Here is a 22,403-nt window from a genome sequence, read left to right on the forward strand (position 1 = left end):
ACATTCAGAGCTGGAGGTGCCGGAACTGTGTTCCCCCGCGTTCCTGCTGAAAAAAAGCCCTGCTTCTAACAAACAAATGGCCCCTGCCCCCACCTACAACTGGCCTATACAGCAAGGAGCACATGGAAGGGCTATCACATGAAAGACAAAAACAGAACATTCCAGAAAAAGGCTGATCCTCAGTGATGGGATTTTAAAGGCAATTCAAAATAAATTTGAAGGAATTTCTTATTAGAAAAGTACATTAAAAGTAGAATTTATTTAAAGTACAAAAATTTTTTAAAAAGATTGATCACAACAAAAACACATATATCATACAAAAAATTACAAAATCATAAATGGTAGTTAACAGTTATGGCAATGACAGTCCGACGCGTTTCGAGAATATAAAAATTACAGTCTTCATCAGGGACAATTTGCCATTTCTAGAATTACAAAAACATAATATCAGTACAAAATTTTATTTATAAACAACAATTCAAATTCTTTACAGGACTGACAGGTTTGTATGGCCCTCCAAGGGATATGTCAAAACTTACGTGCCAAACAATGTTAACGTGCAAAATCCGACATCCATATAGTCTGTATTGGCCTTTAAACATGCAAAGGAGCCCCCAGATATTATAATCCAATTAAGGCGTCAAAGTAGATGTATAGTTGCAGTTTGGAGGAACCCAAGATAGCAACAGGGAGCATCTAAAAGGAGAAATATGAACCAATGATGAGACTACCTTTCAAAAAATGATATGATAGAAGTTATAGTTGGATCCATAATCAAAAATAGGACAAAAGGTTGTACAATGAAGACAAACCCCCTATACACCCCTACAGATAAGAGGGAAGGAGGTAGGTCAGGGGGACTAAAGAGCCCATAATAAAAAAAAAAGAAAAAATATAAAAAATAAAATAAAGAAGCAGAACAAAAAGAGAAAAATTCCCTCCACTTACGATAGAAAAATTCTCCAATGGGGATACTATGAGCCACCCTGAGGGACAGATTGAAGAGCCAATTGGAGGAAACATTCTAAAAGACCCATATCTGAAAAAATTAATTAAACAGAGGAGATAATGTCAGTATCGCAGTGGGGCATCCAACAAATGTTGATGAGTAAATATTAGTTCAATATCGATAATTCAAAAAGCTTCAATTTCTATTATCTATATTGAACTAATATTTACTCATCAACATTTGTTGGATGCCCCACTGCGATACTGACATTATCTCCTCTGTTTAATTAATTTTTTCAGATATGGGTCTTTTAGAATGTTTCCTCCAATTGGCTCTTCAATCTGTCCCTCAGGGTGGCTCATAGTATCCCCATTGGAGAATTTTTCTATCGTAAGTGGAGGGAATTTTTCTCTTTTTGTTCTGCTTCTTTATTTTATGTTTTATATTTTTTCTTTTTTTTTTATTATGGGCTCTTTAGTCCCCCTGACCTACCTCCTTCCCTCTTATCTGTAGGGGTGTATAGGTGGTTTGTCTTCATTGTACAACCTTTTGTCCTATTTTTGATTATGGATCCAACTATAACTTCTATTATATCATTTTTTGAAAGGTAGTCTCATCATTGGTTCATATTTCTCCTTTTAGATGCTCCCTGTTGCTATCTTGGGTTCCTCCAAACTGCAACTATACATCTACTTTGACGCCTTAATTGGATTATAATATCTGGGGGCTCCTTTGCATGTTTAAAGGCCAATACAGACTATATGGATGTCGGATTTTGCACGTTAACATTGTTTGCAATGTAAGTTTTGGCATATCCCTTGGAGGGCCATACAAACCTGTCAGTCCTGTAAAGCATTTGAATTGTTGTTTATAAATAAAATTTTGTACTGATATTATGTTTTTGTAATTCTAGAAATGGCAAATTGTCCCTGATGAAGACTATAATTTTTATATTCTCGAAACGCATCAGACTGTCATTGCCATAACTGTTAACTACCATTTATGATTTTGTAATTTTTTGTATGATATACCGTATTTATCGGCGTATAACACACACTTTTTTCCCCTTAAAATCAGGGGAAAATCGTGGGTGCGTGTTATACGCCGATCCCCGCTATTTTGTGATTTATCGGAGCGATCGCCGCCGACATTCACATAGCTTGTATTTTTAAATATGGCGCCGCGGAGTTCGGAGGGACTCGGCGGCGCTCGTTCAGCTGAACGAGCGCCGCCGAGAACACAGTGACTGGGCGGAGCCGAGATACACATAGCCGAGGGTTCTCGGCTCTTCTCGGCGCCGTTCACAGTCCCGCCCAGTCCTGCCATTGGACCTCTGTTATGTCCATCATAGGGACTGGGTGTGACTGTGAACGGCGCCGAGAAGAGCCTAGAACCCTCGGCTATGTGTACCTCGGCTCCGCCCAGTCACTGTGTTATCCCTCCGAACTCTGCGGCGCCATATTTAAAAATACACACTAAACTTGTGTATGTCGGCGGCACTGAGGACAAGGCTGCACTGACCACTGGGGACAAGGCTGCACTGACCACTGGGGACAAGGCTGCACTGACCATTGGGGACAAGGCTGCACTGACCACTGGGGACAAGGCTGCACTGACCACTGGGGACAAGGCTGCACTGACCACTGGGGACAAGGCTGCACTGACCACTGGGGACAAGGCTGCACTGACCACTGGGGACAAGGCTGCACTGACCACTGGGGACAAGGCTGCACTGACCACTGGGGACAAGGCTGCACTGACCACTGGGGACAAGGCTGCACTGGGGACAAGGCCGCACTGACCACTGGGGACAAGGCTGCACTGACCATTGGGGACAAGGCTGCACTGACCACTGGGGACAAGGCTGCACTGACCACTGGGGACAAGGCTGCACTGACCACTGGGGACAAGGCTGCACTGACCACTGGGGACAAGGCTGCACTGACCACTGGGGACAAGGCTGCACTGACCACTGGGGACAAGGCTGCACTGACCACTGGGGACAAGGCTGCACTGACCACTGGGGACAAGGCTGCACTGGGGACAAGGCCGCACTGACCACTGGGGACAAGGCCGCACTGACCACTGGGGACAAGGCTGCACTGACCACTGGGGACAAGGCTGCACTGACCACTGGGGACAAGGCTGCACTGACCACTGGGGACAAGACTGCACTGACCACTGGGGACAAGGCTGCACTGACCACTGGGGACAAGGCTGCACTGACCACTGGGGACAAGGCTGCACTGACCACTGGGGACAAGGCTGCACTGGGGACAAGGCTGCACTGACCACTGGGGACAAGGCTGCACTGGGGACAAGGCCGCACTGACCACTGGGGACAAGGCTGCACTGACCACTGGGGACAAGGCTGCACTGACCACTGGGGACAAGGCTGCACTGACCACTGGGGACAAGGCTGCACTGACCACTGGGGACAAGGCTGCACTGACCACTGGGGACAAGGCTGCACTGACCACTGGGGACAAGGCTGCACTGACCACTGGGGACAAGGCTGCACTGACCACTGGGGACAAGGCTGCACTGACCACTGGGGACAAGGCTGCACTGGGGACAAGGCTGCACTGGGGACAAGGCTGCACTGACCACTGGGGACAAGGCTGCACTGACCACTGGGGACAAGGCTGCACTGACCACTGGGGACAAGGCTGCACTGACCACTGGGGACAAGGCTGCACTGGGGACAAGGCTGCACTGGGGACAAGGCTGCACTGACCACTGGGGACAAGGCTGCACTGGGGCAAAGCTGCACTGACAATTCTGCACTGGGGAAGGCTGCACAAACAAGGCTGCACTGGGGCAAAGCTGCACTGACAAGGCTGCACTGGAGCAAGGCTGCACTGACAAGGCTGCAGATGGACAGATAAGGCTGCATTGATGGGCATTTAAATGTAAGTTTTTTTTCCTTAAACTTCCCTCCTAAAAGTTTTTTCCTTAAAATTCCCTCCTAAACTTGGGGTGCGTGTTATACGCCGATAAATACGGTATGTGTTTTTGTTGTGATCAATCTTTTTAAAAAAAAATTGTACTTTAAATAAATTCTACTTTTAATGTACTTTTCTAATAAGAAATTCCTTCAAATTTATTTTGAATTGCCTTTAAAATCCCATCACTGAGGTTCAGCCTTTTTCTACATATTTAGGGATGTTGGCAATCTTTTTGCATCTTTATTTGACAGTTACCTTTTCTCAAAACAGAACATTCCATAGCTCAACTCACCAACCAGTCTGCCAACTGACCAAATGCAAGAGTTTGCAAATACGTGATAATTAAACCCCTGTTTTTAACACAGACTGTTGGACGGGTTAGTTTGGTCGGTTGGTAGACTGGTTGGTGAGTTGGGCTATGGAATGTTCTGTTTTTGTCTTTCTATATGTATTCTTCATTTTTTTTTATAGTCTTTGCAAAAATATCGCAATAAGCGTATATTGATTAGTTTGCGCAAAAATTATAGCGTCTACAAAATAGGGGATAGATCTATGGCATTTTTATTATTATTTTTTTTTTTACTAATAATGGTGGTGATCAGCAATTTTTAATTGGGACTGCGACATTGTGGTGCACAGATCGGACACTTTTGACATATTTTTGGGACCAGTGATAATTATACAGCGATCAGTGCTATAAAATGCACTGATTACTGTATAAATGTCACTGGCAGGGAAGGGGTTACTAGGGGACAATCATACTTAGTATGAACACACGATCGGTCTCCTCTTCTCTGAGAGAAGAGTTTACACACACAGATCCCGGTTCTCGCTCTGTCACGAGCGATCGCAGGTGCCCGGCGGTCATCACATCGGCTCTGGCGTCGTGCACACACCCCCTAGTGGTCAAAAGGAGAAGGGAAGTACAGTTACGTTGGTTCTCCCAGGGGAGCCAACCTGTCACAGTACAACTGTAGCAGCTACAAATACAGCAGCTGCAGCCTTTTAAAATATGGACACCTGTCCAGGGCGCCCACGATGTCAGCGCCCTAAGCCGACCCATCCCCTCGGCTCTCGGGTGGAGGCACTGCCATCTTCAGTAAGGGAATCAGGAAGTGAAGCCTTGCAGCTTGACAACCTGGTTCCCTACTGCGCATGTGCGAGTCACGCTGTGGGATCCCTCTGGTCCCTTCTGTCTTCTGGAATCTGTGTGTCTCCCAGAAGACAGCGGGGGGGGGGGACGGAGGAGGGGCCGGACATGGCGTAGATATCCGCGGATTCTGCGGTGATCTATCGCCAGAAGTGGGAGCAAATCCCTGGATTATACAGATATCTGCTCTCCCCTCCCCCTGAAAGGTGCCAAATGTGACACCAGAGGGGGGGAGGAATCCGATAAGCGGAAGTTTCATTTTTGTGTGGAACTCCACTTTAATGCAAGTTTATTAATTCTTTATATAACATTTTTATTGTTGGACCAGATGATTTAATCTAATTCATTTCTTCCAAAGCATCTCTCTGTATCTGTTCACTTGTTCCTTCATATCTTATTGACCCGTCAGCCAATCACGTCGGCTCCTTTAGTGTCTCTTCCCTACATAATACTGACAGGTTCGTCGGCCAATCAGGTCTGAAGAAGAAGCCGTTGCTTCAAATCATGTAACCACCCACTCCACGTCACTACGCCAAGCACGCCCTCCATGTGACATCACGTCCGGCTCGGCGCCATCTTGTATTCCACGCTGGTTACGGCTTCCTGCTTCTATCCAGCAACACAGCCTGTGCTCGAGGCTGCCACGGCATCAGGACAGCTTGGAGAGACTCCGGGGCCGATGATTATACACTTTGTGTCTGTATTACTCCTCTACATGTGAGTTGCCATTTGTTTTTTTACTTTTAGTAAACCACCAATTTTAATGCTGCACTTAGTGTGGCGCCCCTCTGTTCCTGCTTTTAGTTTAGATTTAGATGAGCTTGTAAGATGAGGTTGGAATTCAGCTGCCATAATATTTAACAAAGTCAAGATGGATGAGCTGCATAAGAACTTTTTCTATGAAAATGAAATCTAAAAAGGTCTGATAATAAACTTAACCCCTTCGTGCCCACGCTCTATCCGAAAGACAGCTACAGCGCGGGCCTAAATTGCCAGGAGAGCGTCCATTTACATCCTCCCGTACATGAGCTGCCTGTGTGCCCCCTGTGGGGATCACAGTAAGGAGATAAAAAAACAAGAAAAACAAACGTGGCCATGTGGGGCTCCTCCTGGGTGTGCCGTTCATTTACAGAGAACTACAGCTACCCAGAGCCTTTGCAGCTGTCGGCTTGTAGTTCTCAATGAATTACCCGGCATGGTTGAGCTCTCTAGGTAGTTCCTTGTTTCTTCCTGTTAGTGTGTAACCGTCTTCCTGCATGAAGTTTGAGCAGACAACTTACACTGACAGTCCACCAGTGGTGGCCCGTCCATAGGCCCAAGCCCCCCCCAGGCAGTCATAAAAAAAAACATTTTAAACAGGGCCCTTTAAAAAAAAAATGTAAAAAAAATTAAAAAATCAAAAAGTCCTTAAGTGCACTGTGTTTGGGCGCCGGATACAGTGCACTATGGGAAGCGCCACGTCTATTCAATCACGAGATTACAGATGAGGCGCTTCATTTGCAGGGTTTAGAGCTGCTTTGTGGCGAAGTCCATCGCGCCAAACAGCTTCCACCTGGCGCCCGTAGTGTATCACTACGGCCGGGTGCTTTGTTCTCAGCGTGAGACCAACATCACTTCCGGTGGCCTACAAAAATATGGCCACTGCCGTGAGGACTAATACCCCTTGTGTTCAGTGGAGAGGGGAGGCCTCTCCCCTCTCCACATGGAGAAAGTCAGGAACTAGCTGCCGCTGAAGGGGACACAGACAGAAGCGGCATTAAGGAGGGCTGTGCTGCCAGGTAAGGATGATGTAAGGACAGACTCTGCTGGGGGCACCTGATGTAAGGACGGACTCTGCTGGGGGCACCTGATGTCAGGACGGACTCTGCTGGGGGCACCTGATGTAAGGAGGGACTCTGCTGGGGGCACCTGATGTCAGGACGGACTCTGCTGGGGGCACCTGATGTCAGGACGGACTCTGCTGGGGGCACCTGATGTCAGGACGGACTCTGCTGGGGGCACCTGATGTCAGGACGGACTCTGCTGGGGGCACCTGATGTAAGGACGGACTCTGCTGGGGGCACCTGATGGCATCTGGTGGCAGGCAACGTGGCAGGTGAAACACTCAGGGCTCCCACTGATTCTGCATTATGGTGAGTTGAATGATTTCATTTTATATTACAATATAATAATAGAAATAATGCGCTTCAATCATCCTGACACCATAACAACCATGGTGCCGGGATGATTGAAGCGCCAACACCAGGTGTTTGGAGTATCTTTATCTGCTGATTTTTTTATCTGCTGATTGTTTAACTTTCTGGAATACACATTTCTATTGTTGTGTAGGATCTGGGGCTACTGTCCCTCCATCTCTCCCTCGTTCATCTCAGATGCTATCCACACCCCCCTAGAGCCACACCCATTTAAGTTACACCCACTATTTTGCTGAAGCCATGCCCATTTTTGCCAAGTGTGAGGGATCAAAAAGGAAGGGCGGTGTCTGGCGTCCCCCCATCCTAAAACTTCACCAGCTGCCACTGCAGTCTACAGGAGTCTTTTGCAGGCTTATAGTAAAAAAAAGAAAAAAAAAGGAAACAAAAAGTCTCACCTCCAATGATGTTGAGTGTCCTTTGTACTGAGACCGGAGAGGTCAGTGCCGGGTGTTTTACATGGACAGATAATTCCGCTCCATTATCCAGGTCATAGCTGGGAGTTATCTGGAGAGAACACTGACAGGTGAATTTACCAAGATTCTTCATACTGATAACAGGAGTCACCTCCAGCTGTAGAGGGATGTCCTCATGTCCTGCAGATCCATTCATCAGTTGTATCCCCTCTTCCATATCTACAATCTCTTCATACCCTCCTCCATCATCTCTATTTATCCTGACCGGAGTGAGGTGACCTCCAGACCTCCAGATATAGATGGTCCTCATCTCCTCTCCGGATCTTCTCATACACACAGAGATTTCTATTTTGTTGGGTCTGAAGTCCATAATCTGACAAGTCAGAGTCGTCCTGTTCATGTCAATCAGCTCATTGTTCCCGGTAATCTCAGAGAGAATGGGGGGATCTGCAAGAGGAAATCATCGTATGAATTATAACATTTACTATATAATGTATTTGTATTATCCGGAGATCAGACTCATCTCTTCTAGAACAGCAAATATACATAAAGAGTCAACCCACTGAACTAAGAGAAAAGATACTTTGATATCTGACATAGAGGGGTGGATTTACTGAAGGCAAAGAGACTGGGCACTTTACAAAGTGCAACTGCTCCAGAGAATTCTGCTTGCATGTGATTGGATGATGGGAGTCAGTAGAGCTCCCCCTCATTTACTAAGCTGTGGAGTAACTGCACTTGCAAAGTGAGTCTATTTTCCTTTAGTAAATCAACCCCATAGTATCAACCAAAAAGAGGATGGATATAAAAAATATATATATATAATGCAAACACATAATAAAATCATTTAACCCCTTCAATACCGAGCACTCCCCTCCCCTTTCCTGCCCAGACCAATTTTCACCTTTCAGCGCTGTCGCACTTTGAATGACAATTACGCGGTCATACAACACTGTACATATATAACAATTTTATAGTTTTTTCACACAAATAGAGATTTCTTTTGGTGATATTTAATCACCTCTGGGGGGTTTTGTATTTTTTGCTAAATGTGAAAAAATAAGTGATGTTTTTCTTAGTTATTGTCAGTAAATTTTGTAAATAAGTAATTTTTCTCCTTCACTGATGAGGCATTAATATGCTGCATTGATGAGCACTAATATGTAGCACTGGTGGGCACTGATAGATGACACTTATGGGCGGCACTGATGGGCACTGAAAGGCGGCACTGATGAGGAGAGATGAAGAACGGCACGTCTATATTTACAAGTGATTGGTGGTGATTGGACACAGCCAATCACATGGGAAAAGAGCCGCCTCATCAGGCACACAAGAGCGGTGACACTGGACGATGTCATATGACGTTGCCCCAGAAGGAGAGGGGATCCCCCCGCTGTCATTGTACTATACGGCAGGCGGGGGGTAGTTTCAGTATTTTCCCCTCCCCCGGCCTGCATGCAGATAACCTCCATGTAGAAGGACCTCCTGTACAGGTATAAGAGGACGGCACTTCCATCAGAGTGCTCACACTGATACTCCATCTTATCACTTATCATCTGTATCCAATACAAAGATTAATTACAATTCACTCTCCACACTGAATAGAATTCCTCTATAAAGATATAAAGATATCTAAACAATTATAAAGCTCTGGGTTATAAAAACAACTAATATCTAATGAGTCAAACATATGTTTTATACCTGATCATTATAGAATGATTTCAATGGCTTTGGATATAAAATAAAATTGTGTTTTATCAATAATATTTATGGTTTGGGGGCATCAAAGTCCATATTTCTGTTTCTGTAGACGGTCTGCCTGAGGAAGCCGCCAGATACTAAGAATGGGACTGAAGACTTCCCCCTCCCCCACCTATTCCCCAGATACAACCACAATACCAACACCACACCATGTTTCTACAAAAATGGGCGCGGCACTTTATTGGTTTTCAATTCTTATAAACAACCATTATAAATAATCCAACTCACATAACATAAACATCACATCATCAGATAGTCAGTTTTCAGAACTCGGGCAGATTAAACTTTATTAACAATGAATACCCCCCCCCATATTCTGGGGTGACCCAACCACACAACATGCTGTGACGGGAAGGGAGGGAGCTCTTCTTTTCTTCCTCCAGGCTGCTGTAGAGGAAGCCCTAACCCCTCTGCCACCCTTATATAACCTTCCCAGGGAAAAACAGAAACTTCCAAGATTTACCATTGGATAACCCAGATTCCTCTTCAGAAATATTTAAAGGGACAGTGCCCCACTTCTCCCTAACACCCCACCTAACAGTAACCTAATAAAATATACTAACAGGGCTGGGTGGCCCCAGTCCTGAGAAAGCGGCCCAAATAGGTGTGCCCCCTTTTTACACCCGCCCCCACCTATTCCCCAGATACAACCACAATACCAACACCACACCATGTTACAGCAAAAATGGGCGCGGCACTTTATTGGTTTACAATTCTTATAAACAACTAGGGCTGCAACGAACGATTATTTTCATAATCGATTAATCAGCCAATTATTTTTCCATTAATCGGATAAAATCATAAAAAAACATAATATGCCATTTTTCCGTTTATTTAAAAGTAATAGTGAAAAAACTGAGTGTTACACTCAAACTGCAGAATAAAACACCAATTATGGGGCACTATTCCTCCCAGGAACACCAATGATGGGGTACTATTCCTCCTGGGAACACAAATGATGGGGCACTATTCCTCCCAGGAACACCAATGATGGGGCACTATTCCTCCCGGGAACACCAATGATGGGGTACTATGCCTCCTGGGAACACCAATGATGGGGCACTATTCCTCCCGGGAACACCAATGATGGGGTACTATTCCTCCTGGGAACACCAATGATGGGGTACTATTCCTCCTGGGAACACAAATGATGGGGCACTATTCCTCCCAGGAACACCAATGATGGGGCACTATTCCTCCCGGGAACACCAATGATGGGGTACTATGCCTCCTGGGAACACCAATGATGGGGCACTATTCCTCCCGGGAACACCAATGATGGGGTACTATTCCTCCCAGGAACACCAATGATGGGGTACTATTCCTCCTGGGAACACAAATGATGGGGCACTATTCCTCCCAGGAACACCAATGATGGGGCACTATTCCTCCCGGGAACACCAATGATGGGGTACTATGCCTCCTGGGAACACCAATGATGGGGCACTATTCCTCCCGGGAACACCAATGATGGGGTACTATTCCTCCTGGGAACACCAATGATGGGGTACTATTCCTCCTGGGAACACCAATGATGGGGCACTATTCCTCCCGGGAACACCAATGATGGGGTACTATTCCTCCTGGGAACACCAATGATGGGGTACTATTCCTCCTGGGAACACAAATGATGGGGCACTATTCCTCCCAGGAACACCAATGATGGGGCACTATTCCTCCCGGGAACACCAATGATGGGGTACTATGCCTCCTGGGAACACCAATGATGGGGCACTATTCCTCCCGGGAACACCAATGATGGGGTACTATTCCTCCTGGGAACACCAATGATGGGGTACTATTTCTCCCGGGAACACCAATGATGGGGCACTATTCCTCCTGGGAACACCAATGATGGGGCACTATCCCCACCTCCCTCCCGGGAACACCAATGATGGGGCACTATTCCTCCTGGGAACACCAATGATGGGGTACTATTTCTCCCGGGAACACCAATGATGGGGCACTATTCCTCCTGGGAACACCAATGATGGGGTACTATTCCTCCCGGGAACACCAATGATGGGGCACTATTCCTCCCGGGAACACCAATGATGGGGTACTATTCCTCCCGGGAACACCAATGATGGGGTACTATTTCTCCCGGGAACACCAATGATGGGGCACTATTCCCCCCGGAACACCAATGGGGCACATTCCCCCTCCCCACTCCCAGGAAAACCAATAATGGGGCACTATTCCACCTCCTCCCCCAGATGGGGCACTCCCCCCCAGAAATACTTAGGATCATTCATGGGGCACTTGTCATAGAAATTAATTATTAATGTACTACTGAGTTGTTACTGTAGTGTATACATTAGTCACTACCTTTCACTGTGTGCAGCTCGGCTCTCTCTGTTCCCTCAAATCAGCAGGGGGCGGAGCTGAGAAGATCAGTGAGGAGCTGACGTCAGCGAGGAGGAGAGGCGCAGACGTGCGGCGCAGACATGCCTGGTCACATACAGTGTCATCTTGTACACAAGAGGAGGATTTTAATGGACGGACAGGGAGGAAGGTGCGGACCAACTAATCGATAATGAAAATAGTTGACAACGATTTTCTTTATCGATAATATTGATTAATCATTTCAGCCCTAAAAAAAACATTATAAATAATCCAACTCACATAACAAATATCACATCATCAGATAGTCTTTGCCCAGTTTTCAGAACTCGGGCAGCTTAAACTTTATTAACAATGAATACGTCCCCACCAGCCGGACTTGTGCAACAAGCCCGGCCTACCCCACATACACGGCCATCTCAATGCTGTATTGTACCCCTAAATGTAAAATATTGGCACCTACATCCGAAAGGTGGACACCGTCTTCCCTATACAGCCCCGGAATCCCCCCCTCCAGGTCCACGTGCCGATATGCAAACCCCCCCAAGAACAGCATAAATTTATCCAGATGAGTCTCTTCCTCATTTTCTCCATTACTCTATGCAACGGGGAAGACAGCCAAATCAGTCGGGGAACTATCTCCAGAAATACAATGCTTGTACCAGAGGACGTTAGATGAAAATGATAAAGATTCCTCCTTATCATAAACAAAAGATCCAGCGTGCGAGTGTTACCCAAATCATTACCACCCAGATGAACTCTCAGTATAGAGGGAGGCGGCCAAACCTGACCCAACTGGGACAAATGAGAATAGTTCTGGTGTCACTTCATACCCCGCACCCCCTTCCAGTACAGAGTGAAGGATTCCACCTGTAATGACCGATTATCAGAGTACCTGCGTTGAGCCGCACGTTTCCGTGCCCAATATATATATAGGAGAGGCCCAGAATCCATACATAATGATGAAAACCTATGGAAATGAAAAGGATAGGCCTGATATACATTTTTAACCACTTAACAACCGGCCCATAGCCAAATGACGGCTACAGGGCGGTTGTTTAACTCTGGGAGGGCGTCCAGGGACGTCCTCCCAGAATTCTGCTCTCGCGCGCCCCCTAGGGCGCGCACTCGAGAGCATCCGTGATCGTCGGGTCCACAGGACCCGGCGCATCACAGATACCGGTAAATGGCCGCTGATCGCGGCCGTTTACCATGTGATCGCTCCGTCAAATGACGGAGCGATCACATGTAAACAAACCGGCGTCATCTGATGACGCCGGTTCCTCTCCTCCCCCTCTCCTCTCCTCCTGTGTACCGATCGGTACACAGTGACCGAAGAGGCGGATGGATGGATGGCTGCAGCGTTGTGGGCTGCATCTGTAGTGCCCACAGCGCTGCACAGAGACATCCAGCCATCCATCCATCCATGCTCAGCCATCCCTACTACTTTACATGCCCTGCAATGCTGTGCAATACTCTGCAATTCCCTCTGCAATACCCCGCAATACTCTGCCATACCCTGCAATACCCCGCAATACTCTGCCATACCCTGCAATACCCCGCAATACTCTGCCATACCCTGCAATACCCCGCAATACTCTGCCATACCCTGCAATACCCCGCAATACTCTGCCATACCCTGCAATACCCCGCAATACTCTGCCATACCCTGCAATACCCCGCAATACTCTGCCATACCCTGCAATACCCCGCAATACTCTGCCATACCCTGCAATACCTCGCAATACTCTGCCATACCCTGCAATACCCCAAAATACTCTGCCATACCCCGCAATACTCTGCCATACCCTGGAATACCCCGCAATACTCTGCCATACCCTGGAATACCCCGCAATACTCTGCCATACCCCGCAATACTCTGCCATACCCTGGAATACCCCACAATACTCTGCCATACCCTGGAATACCCCACAATACTCTGCCATACCCTGCAATACCCCGAAATACTCTGCCATACCCTGCAATACCCCGAAATACTCTGCCATACCCTGCAATACCCTGAAATACCCCGCAATACTCTGCCATACCCCGCGATACTCTGCCATACCCCGCAATACTCTGCCATACCCTGCAATACCCCGCAATACTCTGCCATACCCTGGAATACCCCGCAATACTCTGCCATACCCTGCAATACCCCGCAATACTCTGCCATACCCTGGAATACCCCGCAATACTCTGCCATACCCTGCAATACCCTGAAATACCCTGAAATATCCCGCAATACCCAGCCATACTCTGCAATACTCAGTGATACCCAGCCATACTCTGCCATACCCAGCCATGCTCTGCAATACCCCACAAAAATCTGCAATACTCTGCCATAACCCGCAATACTCTGCCATACTCTGCCATACCCAGCCATACTCTGCCATACCCAGCCATACTCTGCCATACTCGGTGATACCCAGCCATACTCGGTGATACCCAGCCATACTCTGCAATACCCAGCCATACTCTGCAATACTCGGTGATACCCAGCCATACTCTACAATACTCGGTGATACCCAGCCATACTCTGCAATACCCAGCCATACTCTGCAATACCCAGCCATACTCTGCAATACTCGGTGATACCCAGCCATACTCTGCAATACCCAGCCATACTCTGCAATACTCGGTGATACCCAGCCATACTCTGCCATACCCAGTCATACTCGGCGATACTCTGCAATACCCAGCCATGCTCAGCCGTACCCAGCCTCTGTATGTGGCCAGGCTGTGGAAGTCTCACACATGTGGTATCGCTGTACTCAGGAGGAGTAGGGGAATCTATTTTGGGGTGTCATTTTTGGTATGTACATGCTATGTGTTAGAAATATTGTATAAATGGACAACTTTGTGTTAAAAAAAAAAAAAGCGTTTTAACCACTTCCCGCCTTCCGTCATACGACGTCCTTGACTTTGTGCGGGGATATCTGAATGATGGGTGCAGCTACAGGCATCATTCAGATATCATCTTTTTCAGCCGGTGATTCCCTACACCATAAGAATGATCGTAGCAGCTGTTACACTGCTTGATCGTTCTTACGGGAGGCGAGAGGGGACGCCCCCCCCTCCCGCCGCCCTCCGGTGCTTCTACCGACTCACCGCTACGATCGAAGCCAAGATCTTTTTTTTTTTTTTTTTTTTTTTTATTTCAGGAACAGCCTAGAGGTGAGATGTGGGGTCTTATTGACCCCATATCTCACTGTAAAGAGGACCTGTCATGCCATATTCCTATTACAAGGGATGTTTACATTCCTTGTAATAGGAATAAAAGTGATCAAAACATTTTTTTTTTTGGAAAAAAGTGTCAAACTAAAATAAATAAAGTAAAATGAACAATAAAAAAAAATAAAAATTTTTTAAAGCGCCCCTGTCCGTGTGCTCGCATGCAGAAGCGAACGCATACGTAAGTCCCGCCCACATATGAAAACGGTGTTCAAACCACACATGTGAGGTATCGCTGCGATCGGTAGAGTGAGAGCAATAAGTTTGGCCCTAGACCTCCTCTGTAACTCAAAATTTGTAACCAGTAAAAAATTTTAAAGCGTCGCCTATGGGGATTTTTAAGTGGTGAAGTTTGGCGCCATTCCACAAGCGTGTGCAATTTCGAAAGGTGACATGTTAGGTATCTATTAACTCGGCGTAACTTCATCTTTCATATTATGCAAAAACATTGGGCTAACCTTACTGTTTTGTTTTTTTTTAAAGCAAAAAACTGTTTTTTTTCCAAAAAAAATGCGTTCCAAAAATTGCTGCGCAAATATCGTGCGAGATAAAAAGTTGCAATGACCGCTATTGTATTCTCTAGGGTCTTTGCAAAAAAAACATATATAATGTTTTGGGGTTCTATGTAATTTTCTAGCAAATAAATGATGATTTTTACATGTAGGAGAGAAATGTCAGAATTGGCCTGGGTGCTCCAGAACGCCTGAAGGTGCTCCCCTGCATGTTGGGCCTCTGTATGTGGCCACGCTGTGTAAAAGTCTCACACATGTGGTATCGCCATACTCAGGAGTAATAGCAGAATGTGTTTTGGGGTGTAATTTGTGGTATGCATATGCTGTGTGTGAGAAATAACCTGCTAATATGACAATTTTGTGAAAAAAAAAAAAAGAAAAGAAAAAAAACTTGATTTTGCAAAGAATTGTGGGAAAAAATGACAACTTCAAAAAACTCATCATGCATCTTTCTAAATACCTTGAAATGTCTTCTTTCCAAAAAGGGGTCATTTGGGGGGTATTTGTACTTTTCTGGCATGTTAGGGTCTCAAGAAATGAGATAGGCCGTCAGTACTTCAGGTGTGATCAATTTTCAGATATTGGTACCATAGCTTGTGGACGCTATAACTTTCACAAAGACCAAATAATATACACTAATTTGGGTTATTTTTACCAAAGATATGTAGCGGTATAAATTTTGGCCAAAATATATGAAGAAAAATTACTAATTTTCAAAATTTTATAACAGAAACGAAGAAAATTTTATTTTTTTACAGATTTTTCGGTCTTTTTTCTTTTATAGCGCAAAAAATAAAGAACCCAGCGGTGATTAAATACCACCAAAAGAAAGCTCTATTTGTGTGAAAAAAAGGACAAAAAATTCATATAGATACAGTGTTGCATGACTGAGTAATTGTCATTCAAAATGTGAGAGCACCAAAAGCTGAAAATTGGTCTGGTTATTAAGGGGGTTTAAGTGCCCAGTGGTCAAGTGGTTAAACAACTGGATTTCCATCTACTCATTAAAGGGCTTGTAAAGGTAATTTTTTTTTTTATTTAAAATAACAAACATGTTATACTTCCCTTCACTGTGCAGCTCGTTCTGCACAGAGTGGCCCCGAACCTGCTCTTCTGGGGTCCCTCGGCGGCTGTTTCAGCTCCTCCCCGCAAGCATTTACCACCTTAATGTGAGCTCCCTCGCACGGTGGTGAGTGCTTGCGAGCGCGCTCCCGTGATACAGCCGGCGGCTATAGCCGCTCGCTGTATCACTCGGCCCCGCCCCCCGGCGCGCCGCGTCATCGGATGTGATTGACAGCAGCGCGAGCCAATGGCTGCGCTGCTTTCAATCCATCCACTGCAGCCAATCAGCGACCAGGCTGAGCTGCAATGAGGACAAGCAGCGAAGATTCGAGGCGTCAGGTAAGTAAAACGGGGGGGCTGGGGGCGGCGGTACTGTCAAAAGTTTTTTCACCTTAATGCATAGAATGCATTAAGGTGAAAACATTTTTATCTTTACAACCCGTTTAAGGCCGAGGCTGGGAGACTCCGCCCCTATCCTAAAAGAATGAGAGGAGAACTTCAAATTGTGCAAACCCAATTTCTCCATACAGCTTTCAACACAAAGGTAAACTGATACTTAGTGAGGGGGACAAATCTAAATGGACAACCCCCCCCGGACAAACCGCCGAGAAACGGCAAACCACAATCACCGGGCAAACAGAGACATCCCCACATGTGGATAAAGTAATCCATTCCCTGAGACCTAACTGGTCCATCTTTGATTGGAAAAGGTAAACCCTCCCCCGTTCTACCAAAACATGTTCTAATAACATCCCCAGAGAACTTCTCCTGGAAATGGGAAGCAATTCCGAAACCCGAAAAGCTCCAAAATAAGCCTCATAACTCGTAAAGCGAAACACCGATGTGATCTCACAAAGATGTTTTAGCAGATCCAAAGAAATGGGCCTCTTTCCGTCCGGGGCAAAGTGTCACTTCCAGTACCCCTAAGGGGGGATATGATCTCCATGTATAAATATATAAGGGGGGGATATGATCTCCATGTATAAATACATAAGGGGGATATGATCTCCATGTATAAATACATAAGGGGGGATATGATCTCCATGTATAAATACATAAGGGGGGATATGATCTCCATGTATAAATACATAAGGGGGGTATGATCTCCATGTATAAATACATAAGGGGGATATGATCTCCATGTATAAATACATAAGGGGGGGGGGATATGATCTCCATGTATAAATACATGAGAGGGGATATGATCTCCATGTATAAATACATAAGGGGGATATGATCTCCATGTATAAATACATAAGGGGGGATATGATCTCCATGTATAAATACATAAGGGGGGATATGATCTCCATGTATAAATACATAAGGGGGATATGATCTCCATGTATAAATACATAAGGGGGGATATGCTCTCTATGTATAAATACATAAGGGGGGATATGATCTCCATGTATAAATACATAAGGGGGGATATGATCACCATGTATAAATACATAAGGGGGGATATGATCTCCATGTATAAATACATAAGGGGGGATATGATCTCCATGTATAAATATATAAGGGGGATATGATCACCATGTATAAATACATAAGGGGGGGATATGATCTCCATGTATAAATACATAAGGGGGGATATGATCTCCATGTATAAATACATAAGGGGGGATATGATCACCATGTATAAATACATAAGGGGGATATGATCTCCATGTATAAATACATAAGGGGGATATGATCTCCATGTATAAATACATAAGGGGGGGATATGATCTCCATGTATAAATACATAAGGGGGATATGATCTCCATGTATAAATACATAAGGGGGGGATATGATCTCCATGTATAAATACATAAGGGGGATATGATCTCCATGTATAAATACATAAGGGGGATATGATCTCCATGTATAAATACATAAGGGGGATATAATCTCCATGTATAAATACATAAGGGGGGGATATGATCTCCATGTATAAATACATAAGGGGGGATATGATCTCCATGTATAAATACATAAGGGGAATATGATCTCCATGTATAAATACATAAGGGGGGATATGATCTCCATGTATAAATACATAAGGGGGGATATGATCTCCATGTATAAATACATAAGGGAGATATGATCTCCATGTATAAATATATAAGGGGGATATGATCTCCATGTATAAATACATAAGGGGGATATGATCTCCATGTATAAATACATAAGGGGGGATATGATCACCATGTATAAATACATAAGGGGGATATGATCTCCATGTATAAATACATAAGGGGGGATATGATCTCCATGTATAAATATATAAGGGGGGATATGATCTCCATGTATAAATACATAAGGGGGGATATGATCTCTATGTATAAATATATAAGGGGGATATGATCACCATGTATAAATACATAAGGGGGGATATGATCTCCATGTATAAATACATAAGGGGGGATATGATCTCCATGTATAAATACATAAGGGGGAAATGATCTCCATGTATAAATACATAAGGTGGGATATGATCTCGATGTATAAATACATAAGGGGGGATATGATCACCATGTATAAATACATAAGGGGGGATATGATCTCCATGTATAAATACATAAGGGGGATATGATCTCCATGTATAAATACATAAGGGGGATATGATCTCCATGTAAAAATACATAAGGGGGATATGATCTCCATGTATAAACACATAAGGGGGGATATGATCACCATGTATAAATACATAAGGGGGATATGATCACCATATATAAATACATAAGAGGGGATATGATCTCCATGTATAAATACATAAAGGGGGATATGATCTCCATGTATAAATACATAATGGGGGATGTGATCTCCATGTATAAATACATAAGGGGGATATGATCTCCATGTATAAATACATAAGGGGGGATATGATCTCCATGTATAAATATATACGGGGGATATGATCTCCATGTATAAATACATAAGGGGGATATGATCTCCATGTATAAATACATAAGGGGGATATGATCTCCATGTATAAATACATAAGGGGGATATGATCTCCATGTATAAATACATAAGGGGGATATGATCTCCATGTATAAATACATAAGGGGGGATATGATCTCCATGTATAAATACATAAGGGGGTGATATGTATAAATACATAAGGGGGATATGATCTCCATGTATAAATACATAAGGGGGGATATGATCTCCATGTATAAATACATAAGGGGGGATATGATCTCCATGTATAAATACATAAGAGGGGATATGATCTCCATGTATAAATACATAAGGGGGATATGATCTCCATGTATAAATACATAAGGGGGATATGATCTCCATGTATAAATACATAAGGGGGGATATGATCTCCATGTATAAATACATAAGGGGGAAATGATCTCCATGTATAAATACATGAGGTGGGATATGATCTCGATGTATAAATACATAAGGGGGGATATGATCACCATGTATAAATACATAAGGGGGGATATGTATAAATACATAAGGGGGGATATGATCTCCATGTATAAATACATAAGGGGGTATATGATCTCCATGTATAAATACATAAGGGGGTATATGATCTCCATGTATAAATACATAAGGGGGATATGATCTCCATGTATAAATACATAAGGGGGATATGATCTCCATGTAAAAATACATAGGGGGGATATGATCTCCATGTATAAATACATAAAGGGGGATATGATCTCCATGTATAAATACATAAGGGGGGATGTGATCTCCATGTATAAATACATAAGGGGGATATGATCTCCATGTATAAATACATAAGGGGGGATATGATCTCCATGTATAAATATATACGGGGGATATGATCTCCATGTATAAATACATAAGGGGGATATGATCTCCATGTATAAATACATAAGGGGGATATGATCTCCATGTATAAATACATAAGGGGGATATGATCTCCATGTATAAATACATAAGGGGGATATGATCTCCATGTATAAATACATAAGGGGGGATATGATCTCCATGTATAAATACATAAGGGGGTGATATGTATAAATACATAAGGGGGGATATGATCTCCATGTATAAATACATAAGGGGGGATATGATCTCCATGTATAAATACATAAGGGGGGATATGATCTCCATGTATAAATACATAAGGGGGGATATGATCTCCATGTATAAATACATAAGGGGGATATGATCTCCATGTATAAATACATAAGGGGGATATGATCTCCATGTATAAATACATAAGGGGGGATATGATCTCCATGTATAAATACATAAGGGGGGATATGATCTCCCTGTGTAAATACATAAGGGAGATATGATCACCATGTATAAATACATAAGGGGGATATGATCTCCATGTATAAATACATAAGGGGGGATAAGATCTCCATGTATAAATACATAAGGGGGATATGATCTCCATGTATAAATACATAAGGGGGGATATGATCTCCATGTATAAATACATAAGGGGGTGATATGATCTCCATGTATAAATACATAAGGGGGATATGATCTCCATGTATAAATACATAAGGGGGGATTTGATCTCCATGTATAGATACATAAGGGGGGATATGATCACCATGTATAAATACATAAGGGGGATATGATCTCCATGTATAAATACATAAGGGGGGATATGATCTCCATGTATAAATACATAAGGGGGATATGATCTCCATGTATAAATACATAAGGGGGATATGATCTCCATGTATAAATACATAAGGGGGTGATATGATCTCCATGTATAAATACATAAGGGGGATATGATCTCCATGTATAAATACATAAGGGGGGATTTGATCTCCATGTATAAATACATAAGGGGAATATGATCTCCATGTATAAATACATAAGGGGAATATGATCTCCATGTATAAATACATAAGGGGGATATGATCTCCATGTATAAATACATAAGGGGGGATATGATCTCCATGCATAAATACATAAGGGGGATATGATCACCATGTATAAATACATAAGGGGGGATATGATCACCATGTATAAATATATAAGGGGGGATATGATATCCATGTATAAATACATAAGGGGGAAATGATCTCCATGTATAAATACATAAGGTGGGATATGATCTCGATGTATAAATACATAAGGGGGGATATGATCTCCATGTATAAATACATAAGGGGGGATATGATCTCCATGTATAAATACATAAGGGGGATATGATCTCCATGTATAAATACATAAGGGGGGATGTGATCTCCATGTATAAATACATAAGGGGGATATGATCACCATGTATAAATACATAAGGGGGATATGATCTCCATGTATAAATACATAAGGGGGGATATGATCTCCATGTATAAATACATAAGGGGGGATATGATCTCCATGTATAAATACATAAGGGGGGATATGATCACCATATATAAATACATAAGAGGGGATATGATCTCCATGTATAAATACATAAGGGGGGATATGATCTCCATGTATAAATACATAAGGGGGGATATGATCTCCATGTATAAATATATAAGGGGGATATGATCTCCATGTATAAATACATAAGGGGGGATATGATCTCCATGTATAAATACATAAGGGGGTGATATGTATAAATACATAAGGGGGGATATGATCTCCATGTATAAATACATAAGGGGGTGATATGATCTCCATGTATAAATATATAAGGGGGATATGATCTCCATGTATAAATACATAAGGGGGGATATGATCTCCATGTATAAATACATAAGGGGGTGATATGTATAAATACATAAGGGGGGATATGATCACCATGTATAAATATATAAGGGGGGATATGATCTCCATGTATAAATATATAAGGGGGATATGATCTCCATGTATAAATACATAAGGGGGATATGATCTCCAT

General features: G+C 43.7%; 1 protein-coding gene across 1 annotated transcript in view; it reads right to left on the reverse strand.

Annotated features, from left to right (window-relative positions):
• LOC141111802 (uncharacterized) overlaps positions 1 to 22,403 on the reverse strand; it is a 275,091-nt gene that overhangs the window by 58,926 nt on the left and 193,762 nt on the right. Inside the window, exon 5 of the mRNA XM_073603937.1 lies at positions 7,638 to 8,102. Within this exon, the coding sequence (XP_073460038.1) occupies positions 7,638 to 8,102 (465 nt within the window). The remainder of the gene's footprint in view (positions 1 to 7,637; positions 8,103 to 22,403) is intronic.

This window comes from Aquarana catesbeiana, linkage group LG11 (genome assembly GCF_042186555.1).
Source record: "Aquarana catesbeiana isolate 2022-GZ linkage group LG11, ASM4218655v1, whole genome shotgun sequence".
Lineage (NCBI taxonomy): Eukaryota > Metazoa > Chordata > Amphibia > Anura > Ranidae > Aquarana > Aquarana catesbeiana.